At 41.5% G+C, this 13,924-nt stretch overlaps 2 protein-coding genes across 2 annotated transcripts; one reads left to right on the top strand and one right to left on the bottom strand.

Annotated features, from left to right (window-relative positions):
• Positions 1-142: 142 nt before the first annotated feature.
• On the top strand, positions 143-4,099 carry LOC310938447 (keratin, type I cytoskeletal 18-like; the record flags this gene model as incomplete). Its single annotated transcript, XM_083902940.1, has 8 exons — positions 143-532; positions 845-927; positions 1,160-1,316; positions 1,414-1,575; positions 1,657-1,782; positions 2,092-2,321; positions 2,925-2,959; positions 3,804-4,099. The coding sequence occupies 8 exons, from the start codon at positions 143-145 to the stop codon at positions 4,097-4,099; spliced, it is 1,479 nt and encodes a 492-aa protein (XP_083759066.1).
• A 1,219-nt stretch (positions 4,100-5,318) lies between these two features.
• arpc2 (actin related protein 2/3 complex, subunit 2) lies at positions 5,319-11,278 on the bottom strand. Its single transcript, XM_083903115.1, has 10 exons — positions 11,069-11,278; positions 9,973-10,007; positions 9,436-9,548; positions 8,937-8,982; positions 8,612-8,798; positions 8,433-8,526; positions 8,026-8,152; positions 7,814-7,914; positions 7,054-7,154; positions 5,319-5,775 (listed from the first exon to the last, which is right to left on the bottom strand). Exons 1-10 carry the CDS (start codon positions 11,140-11,142, stop codon positions 5,754-5,756), a joined length of 900 nt encoding a protein of 299 aa, XP_083759241.1. The 5' UTR covers positions 11,143-11,278; the 3' UTR covers positions 5,319-5,753.
• Positions 11,279-13,924: the final 2,646 nt, after the last annotated feature.

The following is a 13,924-nucleotide window of genomic DNA, read 5'->3' as shown; positions in this document are numbered from 1 at the left end:
TGGCGCTGGACACTCGGAACCAATGGGCATCACTGTGGGAGGACTCCGTGCGTAAAAGCAGGTATAAAAAAACCTCACCTGTGCCATTCACATCCATATCTGCTGAACTCATTCACTGAAACTCTCTCAGTCTGACAGCATCATGCCTTCAAACACCGCCGCCAGCATGTTCGGTGGAGCCGGGGGACGAGGCTCCAGAGCGTCCGTGGCGAGTCTGCAGGGTCTGCGGAGCGTCCTGCGCAAAGAGAGCGAGAGCGCACGGGCCGCGCCTGCCGCTCCGGCAGCACCTGCCGCTCCCGCCGCGTCTGCCGCCGCCGCCGCGCCTGCCGCCGCCACCGTCCCCGTGGATGACAAGCAGACACTGCGCGGTCTGAACGACCGACTGTCCGGTTACCTGTTCAGAGTGAAACAGCTGAGGGAGGAGAACGAGAACGTGGAGAAACAGATCGATGAGATTTTGGCCAAGAGGAGAGAACTTCAGGGCAGGGACTGGGACGAGACAGAGACACCTCTGGATGTCCTCAAGATCAAGGTCGGTATACTGCACATATTCATAAGTAACTATCTTCTTGATAATATTAAAGAACATATCATTTTAAAGCTACGTTCCATTTACTTCAGAAGTCAGAGCTGGGATAATATATACAATATAGGTGGTTCTCGAAGTCTGGGTCGGGACCCATAGATGGGTTGTGGGAGATTCTTTTGGGACCCAGAATTTTCCCAAACGTGTATATATTTTAAATAACATGCAAACAATGAAGTTGTGATTAATTTCCCTAACATCGCACAGAAATAACTAACTGAATCAATTTAACCCTAACCTCGCTCTTTTTTTTGTCAGATAAAAGACATCACCATGGACAACGCCAAGCTGATACTCCAGATTGACAATACCAAAATGGCCAACGATGACTTCAAGGATAAGTAGGTTTTATGAAGTCGAGACAAATATTGGCCTCAGGAAGTGATTTTATTAATGTGAAAGGACCTTCGTCAGGCATCAGATAAATGATTTGCCAGATGAACGTCCCCGACGAAACATTTCCTTGATACTCAAAGATCAGCATTTTTTCTCTACACTCACTTGTCTTAAGAAGTGTATGCATGAAGTGACTTCGGTGTCTGTTGTTGGGTTATTTATCCATCCTGTTTCCAGGGCGGATCATGAACAAAAGACCCGTGGGGAATTGGAACGCGACCTGGACGACCTGAGGAAGACTGCCGAGGACACCAGGCTGAACTGCGAGCAGAAACACAAGGAGATCGCGTTGGTGAAGGACGAGATTGCGCGTCTCAAGCTGGAACACAAGGATGTGAGACACTTTTAATAAGAGCAGCCCTACTTTTTTTTACATCAACAGAATTGTGTCCGTGTTGAAGGACGGTTAGCTGTAACTGTGGCTGTTGCAGGATGTGGGCGTCTTGCGTGAGAAGATCAGGGAGTCCGTGGTGACGGTCGAGATCGATTCTCAGAATTCCAACCTGGCTGAGAATCTCAACAAGATCCGCGGCCAGTATGATAAACTAGCCCAGAAGAACCGGCAGGAGACTGACGAGTGGTACCAGACCAAGGTACGCCATGTCCTCCAGATGTTGGACCACTCTCCTTGTCCATCTCCTGTGACCATATTCATCTTGTTTTATCCTTTTCAGTTTGAAAATATCAAGGTGGAGGAGGCCCAAAATGTGGAAGCCATGCATTCTGGAAAGAAAGAGCTCAAGGATCTGCTCAAAGAGAAACAAATCCTGGAAATTAAGATCCAGGGTTTGCAGAGCAAGGTAACCACACAAACACAGCATAATCTCAATCCAGGAAGTGCAAACAACATAATATTAACCAGTATCTTTTGTCAGGAATGTCAAAATGACCTGCAGGTGTGTTTGTCTACCTGTTCATCTCACAAGCATTCCTGCCTTTCCTGTCATTACTGTGTCAACTTGCTACTTTAAACCAGACTGAGTCTTGCTCTGGACAAACAAACCACCTGGTTCTCCTGTTGCGTAACAACACCGAGAACTGAAAAGCAGTTGCGTGTTTTCCAAGGTAGGGTTCCAAAAATGGGAGTTAAAATTGTCTTTCTCTTTCAGATCCAAAATCTGGAGGAGAGCCTGCGGAACACAGGAGATGAGAATGGCCAGAGGCTCGCACCTCTCAACAAGCTGATCCTGGACCTGTCGGAGGAGCTGGAGAAGGTGAGGTCCCAGGTGGAGCGCCAGGTGGAAACCAACCAGGACCTGCTGTGCGTCAAGATGAAGTTGGAGTCGGAAATCAATAACTACCAGCAGCTGATCATTGGGATGACCAGTGACACTGACAGGTGAGGATGGTCAGAAGAAGTCCCCCATGCTTGGACTTGTACTAGATATTTGTAACCCATCAATTTTTTATGGTTACTAATTTCTATCTTATAATTCTTGACAAATGTATCTTTAAAGGTTGACATTCTGTTGGAGAACACCCTCACATGTTTTCTTGTTAAAAGTAGGGCGCCTAAAGCTTTCAATTGAGTGGAAACAGTTTGGTACAGTATGGTACAATCAGGAATACAGTAGTACCAAAATAATCCGCCCCAACCATTTCCCCTTCCCTTGGGGTACCAGAGTAAATTGGTACGGTAAGGTCAGGGTGGAGCTAGGCCGGCTCCATGACAGTCAGCCAAACACGAGCATCGTTTTTTCGACAATTGCGGTACGTACCTTGCCAACCGAGTAAAGGTACAGTTCTCAGTTGAAACCCAAGCCCAACCCAAGGCTTTACCATTATAAACCTTCCTGTGCTGTACCAAACTGAACTGTACTGTGATGGAAAACCAAAGAATAACTGAAAAACGAGTTGAATCTCTTTTAAACGACAAATGTACCACGCATTGGTGAAACCCCCCCCCCCCCACCTGCATACTTATCCTTTTCTTCCCCGACAGCTTGGAGTTCTCTTTAGAGGAAGCACTGCAGAGTGGTAAGTTATGTAAAATCAGGGGGGTCAGTAATGACCCAGATGCTTGGTTTAGTCCTTTCAAACTAATGACTTCCCTCTTTCCTGACTCTACAAAAAAGAGGCTGGAAAAGTGTTAGCATTAAACGTTGATGTGAATGCACCTCGTACTGAATCAACAGCACCTTAACACACTTATCACATGTGATTCAAAGAAATGTGCACTGCGTGTTGACTTTCTCGCTATTTGAGAGTTAAATGAGCCGATCGAGGTGTTTGGTTTGTGGGAAGCGCAGTCGGCAGCTGGTTAGCTTAGCATCGGAAATATATAACACCTGGGCCTGCCAAGTACCCCCCACTCCTACCCAAGAGCAGATGATTAGCATTGGTTAGCCCACAGCATTAACACCAAATATTGACACCATAGCTGGATTATAAGAAATAATTCAGTCAACTCGATCACGTTCCAATTAGGTCAGCGAGCCATTGTTAGCAATGTACATGGTATTTAGGACTGAATTAATGTGATAGACATGCTAATAACAGTAAAAGTAGCAGTGTTTGTAAGCGGCCATTTTGGAATCCCATGTCGGGAGTTGATGACTTCAACTCGGAAATTACGACTTTAACTGGAACGCACTAAAAGTCCAATGCCACTAGTTTGCTTCGGTTTTGGTACAACGTAGGGTCCCAGGATGTCCCCAAAAGGTCTTGGCACACCCCTGCTTACAAACGACCCAACTCCATCGATCTTATGATTTAACTCTCAGCGAGAGACCGAAATTCTCTGCATGCTGAACTCCTCCACTCTTTTACTGTCATGTTGTGAATTGCATGCAAACTCTTTGTTGTGTGTTTTTGCTTGCAGAGCAACAGATGCCTGACAACCTGGTGCTCGAACAGCAGGAGGAAGAACAAGAAGAAGCCATCATGAAGCAAGAAAGCAGCCCCGCTAATAAATCTACCGCCCAGGAGGAGGAGGAGGCTCCAGCTGAGGTAGACGTCATCGAGGCAGCTCAAAACCATAAGAAAAAAAACAAAAAGCCCAAAACTAAGAAGAGTTCTTCCTCCTCATCCTCCTCCTCCTCTTCCTCCTCCTCCTCCTCTTCCTCCGAGTCGGAGAAAGAGGACGAAAAGCCGAAAAATGAAGTCGCCGAAACTTGATGTTTAACATATTGGGTTGATGCTGCCTAAACCTGAGGTGTTTTTCTTTCTCAGATATCAGGGGAAAAAAATAAAAACTTTGAATTTTGAAATTGAATTTCTCCAGTGTCTTCTGTTCTTCACTTACGACAATAGATCAATGCATCATGTGAGCTGCTGCCGAGAGACAGAGTGCATGAAAATGAGGAATAAAAATACAAAAATAAATTGCATGAATTCCACTTTCTTACTACAAAAGAAAGGTAGAGAAATTGTCAAGTAAAGAAACAAGAAGTTTAAAGGTTCAGTACAAGAGAGTCAAACACAGTTTAAGAAAATCTTTAACCTTGTAAAGGCAACATTATTAAATCTTTAAGTTAATGTAAATATACGTATAAGTGAATTCAGTACACTGTAAAAATAGATTTTGAAGAAACTTTTGCTCCAGTAAAAAAAATAATCAAATTTTAAGAAAAAAAAAAATTAAACTTCGACATAAGATTATATGGTTACTTTAAGCTGCAATTATGAAATCCCGATTGGAAGACTCATTTTAAGTTAACATATACTGTATTTTTATACTGTAAATTTTTGGCTCGATTTCCCTTGTTTTAAGCTACATTCACAAGTTGTTTTAAACATTAGTATAACTCAATTTCAGAATATTTTCATTAAAACGTCATTGTAGTAATAATGTGGATGTAAACCGAGTTAAATATCCAAAAAAACGCAAGTGAAATATCATAATTGTTGTTGTTTTTTTGTTATATAAAAACCATTAAATCACAAAAGTCAAATACTTATAATCACAACTGGGTTCCCATATAAACAACTAAAAGTCCAGGACTGACAATATTTTTTGTACATAAAATAGATCAAAGTTCAAATTGTACATGTGAAATTGTTAATTTGTAATTTTAGAGTTCCTTATTTGGTATATAAAAAAAAAAAAAATCCATATAATTTTTTTTGTCAAAACACAGTAATATTGAATAACAGCCAGAAATAAGGTTTTAATTTATGTACCAAATACCTTTTCAAAAGAATTTGTTTGTCCCGTCCCACCAAAAATCACAGAATATTCCCAACCTTAAGACATAGTTTAAGTTAGTTTGAAAAGTTACTACTTTATCAGTCACAAGTCACGTAATTATAATAATACAAACATGCTACCATATTCATTTTCTGTTCAAAGTAAGTAAAATAAGCACAAGTTTCAGGTTTTTGTTTTTTTTAAAGAGTGATTTATTTATTGTCTTTCAAATGACAATGGAACAGACATGAAAGCACAGAGAGGAGGAAGAAGAAGAAGAAGAAGGAGGGAGGACTTGAATTCATCTAGAACATGGAGATTATACGGTTGAGGGGAAAGGTGGAGTACCAAATGGAGTACACAAGATATTGTATCAAAAATTGTATTCTTTTTTTTTCATATATATATTTATATAGGACTTATAATTCTCTTTAACTATCCAAAGCAAGGAATGCCCTTTGATTTCCAGGTTTTCTTCAGCCTTGGCTTTCTCTAAGTGGAGCCAACATTATTATTCATTTAAAAAAAAAAAGAGTGAACTTTATGAAGGGGGTTCTTGAGGCATCGTGGAGTCCCCGATTCTCCGATGCGGGGGGTGGGCGTGTCCACGAGGGGATTCCTGTGATGGGGACGGGGTCAGCCTCAGCGGGAGAAGGTCTTTCCACTAGCAAAAACAAACAAACAAAAAAAAAATCTTGATTGTGCTCAGTCTTTGTTTTCCGAGAACCTCTAATTTTCTACCGTGTTGCCCAACCTGTGAGTCATGTGACATGTATCTGTAGACTGTGTGTGTGTGTGTGTGGTGGGGGATTCCTTGCTTCTTCCAGTGACACATTAACTGCAGAACAAAGACTCTCTTTGTGACACAACATGTTTCAGCACTGTTTTTTTTTTGTTTTTTTTTTCCAACCACGTAGGGAGTAGTTGATACACACCTGAAAAACACACATAGGTCCAGACGTCCACTCGTAAAAAGTACATCCAGTATCATGATGGCAAAAATGACGAAAGCATCTTCCACACTAAAATGACCTCAGATACTATAATCCCTGGGATTGGTATCTCCAGGCCCTTGTGAGACTGCTGGATGCTCTGAGCATCTGGGTCCCGCTAGGTCTATGAGGTGAAGGTGGTGGGTCCAGTTTATTTGAAATTTTTGCTGATGTACAAATATGAGCCTGAATATTATTTTTGGGGGCTAAAGCTCCCGAAGTTTCAAAGGTCTCAAAGAGCGTCTTTTGAAAGTGTGACGACTTACTTTTGCGGAATGAAATCGAACGTGCATTTAATTTCACAGCATTAAGTAATACGACGTAATATACGACAAAAACGTTATTATTTTTAAGAGTAATGAATGTAAGATATACTGTATGATGACGACCAACTAGTGCTGGGCACATTATCCCGCTATCGGCAGTTAACGGCCATAACGGTAACACACGGCGCATAACGCGTTTCCACGGCGACTGACCGGAAAACGACTTGTGTGACGTCATGTTTACGTGCCATGGCACCAGAGTCCAAACACCGTTTACCAGTTAGCTCCTTTAGCGCGCCCACAGTCGAACAGGAGCGGTCTGTTTATTAAATGAAAAGAGCGCCACTACAACTAACCAGAGAACCTGTGTGCTACGTATGTGTGCCTCTGTTTTTAAAGTTTTGCATTATTTTAGACTCGTTTTAACAATCGGGAGTCGCGTAAATACGATGTCACGCACATCTTTTTCCGGTCAGTCGTCACACAACAACTAACACTAAGATAACATTGAAAAAAAAGCTATTTTTATCGTTAGACATTTTCTATGTGGCTCTTATTTTGAAAGCCAGGTTGAGAGGAAGTGGTGCTATGCAAGATTTGCTGATTGACTATTGTGGAGAACAAATCAAGGTAATGACAGTTTAGAAGGGGGTAGGTGTGGGCATGAGGTGATGGAGAACTTACGAGATGGTCTTCATCTCCTTCTTCTCGGCGTCAGGTCGGGCGCGGTTCAGCACCTTGAGGAAGTCTGACGTCTTGGCCCTCATGCGTGTGTGAATGTAAGCCTGCGGAAGAGAGACGTGGACGTGAATGACGAGGTTTTTTTAATTTTTTTTATTTGTGTCTGTGCCAGACTCTTAAAACACACAGCCCTTTTGTGACACCCACTTAGTCTCCTTCTTGTCTGAGGCGGAAACATCCGGACATCCAGAATCCATTATCTGCCTGTCTGAGAGCCAGATACTTACGGAACGACACACAAAAAAAAAACCTGCCTTGCGACTTCAACATCGTGCAAACCAAACTCTGATTAGGGTTTACAGTCGAGACGGGGTCCATTATCGGAGGCCATTTCAAGCATATGTGTGTTTTTCTCGTGAGTACACAAACGCCCACACACAGCAAAGAAAAATATCCAGACGACTACAAAGGCCCGGTAGAGCAAGTCTTCACTCCTGTAGCTGGACTCTCTATTGTGGAGGTTTTATAGTGAAGACAAGAATGTACAAGTACAGGAGCGACATGCTGACTTTCTGTGACCTGTAATTAAAGCCGACTTTACAAACACAAAAGTTTTCTACAATATTTTTACTCAATGTACATGTGTTTTGATTGGTGGCACTGCTAGTGAAAAAAAACAGCCTTGCAAGATCAGGGCCACCAGAGTTAAATTTCTGGAAAAAATACTTTTCATTAAAATCGAGCATTTCTTGTGTAAACTCACCTTGGAACACTTTATATGATAGTGCAGGTAGTCCCTGAAGGTGTGGATGAGGTTGATGGTGTTGTCTCTGGCATTGGCGTTGGTGTGACGTGGGAAGAGGACTGGGGATAAAAACAACAACAATAACCATTATTTTTGTTATTGTTACTCAGGTTATCGGCACAGTTGCCGTACAGGTGAGAAATAGACGGCAAAACTCAGCGGACGCTGACCGAAGGTGATGTATCCGATGTTGTCGCCGACGGCAGCGTCTGTGTCCTTCAGCTCCAGTGGCGGCTCCCGGTGACTGAACAGCACCTGAGGGGCCGTGTGGCTGGCTCGCCGACCCTCTTTAAACTCCTACACAGAAAAAAACACATTTACATTTAGCTATATTGAACATTTTTATTGTTAAAAACTATTGTGATTGTACTAAGGAAACCAAGAATAACTAAGAGTAGCTTGTAATGTAGTTTTGTGCTCCAGTGTCCAAAGACAAAACAAGACATTCGAGGACATCATCTTTTTGAGGTTTTGTAAAATTTTGTAAAATGTAGGACGGCTTTGGCTTTAGCTGCCGCACAACCCTCACGCGGAGGATAAAAGGGTAGAAAACGGATGAATGAATGTTCCCACCGACCTGCATGAAGACTTTGCCGATGATGACGTCGTCGTCGTCTTTGAACACCGTGCTGAACACGACGGTCACTCTGTCTTTCTTGGCCTCCACGTACCTGAGGAGACACGACATGTCAGACACGAGGATCGTCCAAAACGGTCCAAACTTAACCGCCTTTGCATCTCTAAAGCTACACGTACATGGTCTCGTCGTCCCTGTAGTGGACCACGGCCCTCCTCTCGCCCTCGATTCCCTCCTCCTGGTACTTGAAGTACTTCTCGAACACGGAGGCGAAGCAGTTCCTCTTGAGGATCCCCGCCTGGTGGACGACCTCATCTTTGTTGGCTGGTAACGCGTCCAGGTCGTACAGGAGGGACACGTTGTAGCCTGAGGGGAAGACGACGGGACACAGAAGGATGGGGAAAAATCCAGATTATTTTTTATTAGAAAGGAGCTACCACAGTCTGTTAAAGTTGCTCCAATCAAGTTTTTACACTGGCTTCTAAAAGGAGCTCTGTAACTTACCAGCCTCTGGTGAGACCAGGAAGTTCTCATAGACTCTCTTGAGCAGCTGAAAAAAAAGTAGACATTTATTTTGAATCATACTTCTCTAAATGTGGTTGTAAAAAAGAAGCACTGACGTCACACAGTTATGGAAGCTATTTACAGCTATTTAGTTTCAGGAAATAAAAGAAATACTTAAAATCAGGACTAAAATGAGGACTACTTGTCCTGACAATGTCAGTATGTATGCCACAAAAGGTCCTTATGGTGTAATAAATACAAGAACACACACACACAGAGGCTGCTGGCGCTAACACTGAGCACGTCCTCGTCTGCTATGAGACACCCATACTGACTTCCTGTTTCGTACAGAGGCTCCACTAAGCTGCTTTCTTCCTTACATGGCAACACAGCTCATAGTAGAGAAGTCTGTGTGCATGTGTCATGGGCCAGTTCTACTTTTTCCTTTTAGATACTTCATTACATCAGATTGACGACAGAAGCAGGCTCATTGTGTTACCTCGTCAGCTCCATGCTCCTGCAGCTCCTTGTAGAACTTCAGGGAGATGCTGACCATCACTTTAGTCTTGTCCCCATTGGGGTTGGAAATGTGGTACAGGACGCCATCGAAATCTGCAGCAGAGATACAACGTCAGATGATTCAGAAGAAGACCTGATCCGTCACTTTCAATTTCAATTTCACACGGGGAGAACGAACACTCCGTGTCATTTGGAAGTCATTGCTGACTGGCAAATGACATCACAGGAAACACAGCTGCAATGATAACTAGAAATCTGTATCGTCATCAGTTTCACAAAAGTGCTGATGCGCCCTGAAAGAAACAGCTGACCTAAATCCCACACAAAGCTACTGACCACAGCTGACACACCTCTTTCCACAAATATTAAACCAAATGCTAGAGGGACAGTATGCAAATGACAATGCACTACAGTACAAATAAAAATATAGGAAAGTACCAAAGAGCAACATTGTGCATAGGTTTCCTGAATATTTGGCTCTGTATAATCTCACATTTGTATCTTTATACAATCTTACCTGCAAACGTCACATCGACCGCCTCTGGTTTGTTCCTAAAAAGAGACAAATTAGGACATTGATGAGACACAGTGCAGCAAAAATCAGAATAACTCCTTCAGGAAAAATGCTGAAAGATGATGAAATATATTGGGTATTTAATTGTTTGTGTGGAACGTGCAATCTGGTTGGTTTATCCATTTGGGCTACTGTAGTACACACTTTCAGTTTATTCCAATACATCCTAGACGTTATGCAATGGACCTATATTGCAAAAAAAATATTTTATCCCAAATAATTTTGAGCACCAGGCTTTCATGTTGTGAAGTGTGGGCAAGTGAAAACAGACATGAATACAACTCGCAACAATCACCCAGAATACATTAAATACTTTAAAATGAATAACCCTATTTAGGAGGTGCATAGTAACATGCGGGGATACTTTTTAAAAGACGGACCCTGCAGCAACTTGTTGAAGCTGCCGTGTTATTATTCTGCTGCACAGACTTGACTCGGCTCGACTGGTGGAATGCGGAAGCAGCTCCAACGGTGGTTCGAGCACAGGTAGCTGATAAATGTCTCCAGTGCAGAGATACACACGAACAAGTCCTGACAGCATGCGACTAATTGTGGCTAAATCACGTTTCAGTTCACTTTTTAAGGAGGAGGAAATGTACTGAATTACACTTAGACTGCAATTAGTATTCTGAATATGCTATGTTATTTAATAAGCTAGCAAAACTGTTACCTCATTTACATTGTAAATGCATTTTTAATATCAGTTGGGACACAGGTTGCAATACCCTTAAATATGTTAATAATATTTAAGGGTATTGGATATATAAATCTTTGTGGTGACATTTTTTGGCACAACACCGTCCGTGCAGACACACCCCAGCTCCAGGCAAAGCACTGTCGGTGGATCTGGAAGCTAACTCACGATGTATTCTCCCAAATTTCACGACCATAAAAACACAACCTACGCGGTAATGTGCACCACTGTGATCGTTTATCTGCTGCTTTGTCATAGTCCAGGCATCTTGTTGAGTGAAATGCTACTGGGGGAAAAGCTAGCTGTCGTTAGCAGTGCTAGCCAGGTGTAACGATCATTCCTCACCCGTTTGATGCGCCGTCGAACTTCAGCGCCAACGTCTCCTCTATAATGCGGTTATTGATTTCTAACAGGATCATCGCAGTGGAGCGCCGGTGTCGAGGAAAAGGGGGGAAATGGCGAAATGAAGCTAAGTGATGAGATCGACCGCTTTGTCTCAAAATTCTGCAAATTTTTCCTCCCTTGACAGAACAGACCGCTTCCGCTGAGGCTGCTTCCGCCTGTTACTTCCGCATATTTTTACACAGAGGACCCCATGAGAAGAGGGTGGCCGCGATGTTGCCTACAATAAATTAATTGTGACAATTATTCTTTTTCTTTTTTCTTTTTAAGATACAGGCAAGACTGGATGAAGCAATGGTCTTATTAGGTACAACAGCTAATACTAATACTAATTAAAAAAAATATAAAAGGAAAACAAAAAGGGAGCGTTTTGCAAACTACATTTGAAGGGGATTATATCAAATCAATGCTTATTTCAATGTTCACATTTAATGTAGATTGTAGGTGTTAATTATTCTCCAAAATGATCTCTAAACTGCAGCAGTGTACCTAATAAACTGACCACTGACTGCATATGAGGTATTATTTATGACGTAGATAGTAAGCATCATCTGTCAAACAAGACAAACACACATCAACAGAGACACATTTGCTTGTTAAGTATGTTATTTTAAGTATGAGGAGCAATAAAATGAAAAGTATGTTTCTGCCAAATTACAAGGCAGGTTGAGACAAGTATCAGTGGTTCATGCAGTCAACACAATACAGGCTGTGTTTTACAGACGTGTGTCACGGCTATTGTCCAGTCATTTCCAGCTTAAAAGAAGAAGTTAAAAAATTTAATGAACTAACTCTTCACTGTCATTCGACGAGTGAGCAAATTCGGCTCCAAATCATATAATCAAATAACATGGCAGGCATTCACCTCAGGGTTTTGAATAATTGATACCAAAAAACCTTTTATAATGACAAGTTGCAGATATCAGAATATCATAGTATTGTTTATGCAATCATTAGTATCATTGGTAGCTGAGAGGACACTGGGATGGTGACAGAGTGATGTCACAAAGTTAGTGTCTTGTAAAACAGTAAAAACTCATAAAAAAGTGCTGTGGCTGTAGAAATAGCAGAGACACAGTCACATAATCCTCTTGCATAAACTCAATTAGCCTTAGGAAAAATGTTTTATACAATCAAAAACTGACGATATACCGAAACACAAGTTGCCAACGTAACCGGAAACTAAAAACAAGCCATTCTTGTTTGTGGACCGACAATATGACAGTACTGTCATTCATGTGGAGCCATGAAGTCTCTGTTTACTCACAGGTGCTGTACTGTATGTGGAGACAGGTGTGTGGGGGCAATAATGGTGATATAGCACTCTGGTATGAGTGGAGTGATTTATTTGTCTTTAAAAGCATATTTGGCTTTGGAGAGAATAGATGTGGCAGAACCTATTATTACTGATGAGTGGTTATTTGTCATTTGTCTCCTGTTTATGCAAAGTGATGTCTGACACGGTTTAGAAAATCACAGAAATGACAAAGATCTTATATCTGTGGAGTCAAACTTAGGTTGAAATGGTGTCTGAAAATGTTTTCCCTTTGACATTTCAATATAATTCAGCTAGAATACAGTTTTTGTTTTTGTTTAAGCTCCATAGTTCATTTCATTTCATACATCATTTCAAAGTTTGTATACATTATATAGTTGAATGTGGCTGCAAGGGTAGAACTGGCCATAAAATCCTCTTAATATGTCACAGAGACTCAGGAATAATGTTCATATAACAAACTGAACTCACCAACAACAACAGTACAGCCAAAATATTTGCATTAAAAAAAATATTTTGCAGACTGCAAATCATGTTTATGTTTTGAAATCATGTTTTTGGCATGTGGCGCCACCTACCGCCGTCTACCAATCATTGCAGTCAGTAGAGTCTCAGCTGCTGAGCAACCACTTAGCCAGTTATGTCAAAAAACGAAACCTAAAAGTCCTCGGTATTTTGAATTTGAATGTAGTAACCGTTTTTGGCCACATTCTTACATATGGCACCGTTAATTAAATTTTACTACAAATCTATGGTGTATATATAAGACAAATGAAACACATAAAAACATATGTGAAAGTAGTGAAAATGCTGCAGGTGCTTATCCCTCCACATCATCTATTAAAGTGAGATTATTTATCAAAAAAAGGGAAGAAAAAGTGAAAATAAACCAGATCAGAATGAAAGCGGTAACACCTGGCTATTGTGACAGCAAGAGCGAGAATATTGCACACTTTTATTACCAGGAAGTTTCGCAGCTGACCTGGGAATGTTTTCAAAAACCCAATTGCTCAACAACTCCACCACACAGGGTCTCATGATGCGGCGAAGTTGCCATGTCAACTTGAACTTTTATTTAGGATTTAAACGTTCACATTTCTATGGTTTCTGATGAATCATTTGGGTTATGGTGCCTTTGATAGTTTGAACAGTTGAATCAAACTCAGCCATGGTTTATTTAACCGTATATTTATCAATTAGACTTGTACTCTTCTCACCGTGTCATGTCAGAATGTGTAGAAACACTGCATGACGCAAACACAGGGAGTTTCATATGGTCGCTAACGTATAGGAAACAGGACAGAGTTACGTTATCGTGGGGAAGGAAACGCGACATTATTGGCACAGATGTTGTGTTAAACATAAAAGGTTGTTCTGCAGCACAAACTTGTTTCTTGAGCTGTTTACCCCGAAAAAACCAACCGATCCAGTGCAGGAGGCAAGTACCTGAGGTAACCCTAACTCTATCTATCTATCTATCTATCTATCTATCTATCTATCTATCTATCTATCTATCTATCTAT

This window comes from Microchirus variegatus, assembly GCF_963457635.1.
Source record: "Microchirus variegatus genome assembly, chromosome: 16".
Lineage (NCBI taxonomy): Eukaryota > Metazoa > Chordata > Actinopteri > Pleuronectiformes > Soleidae > Microchirus > Microchirus variegatus.
Note: the sequence above shows the minus strand (reverse complement) of the source record. Positions and strands in the feature narration are given on the sequence as shown.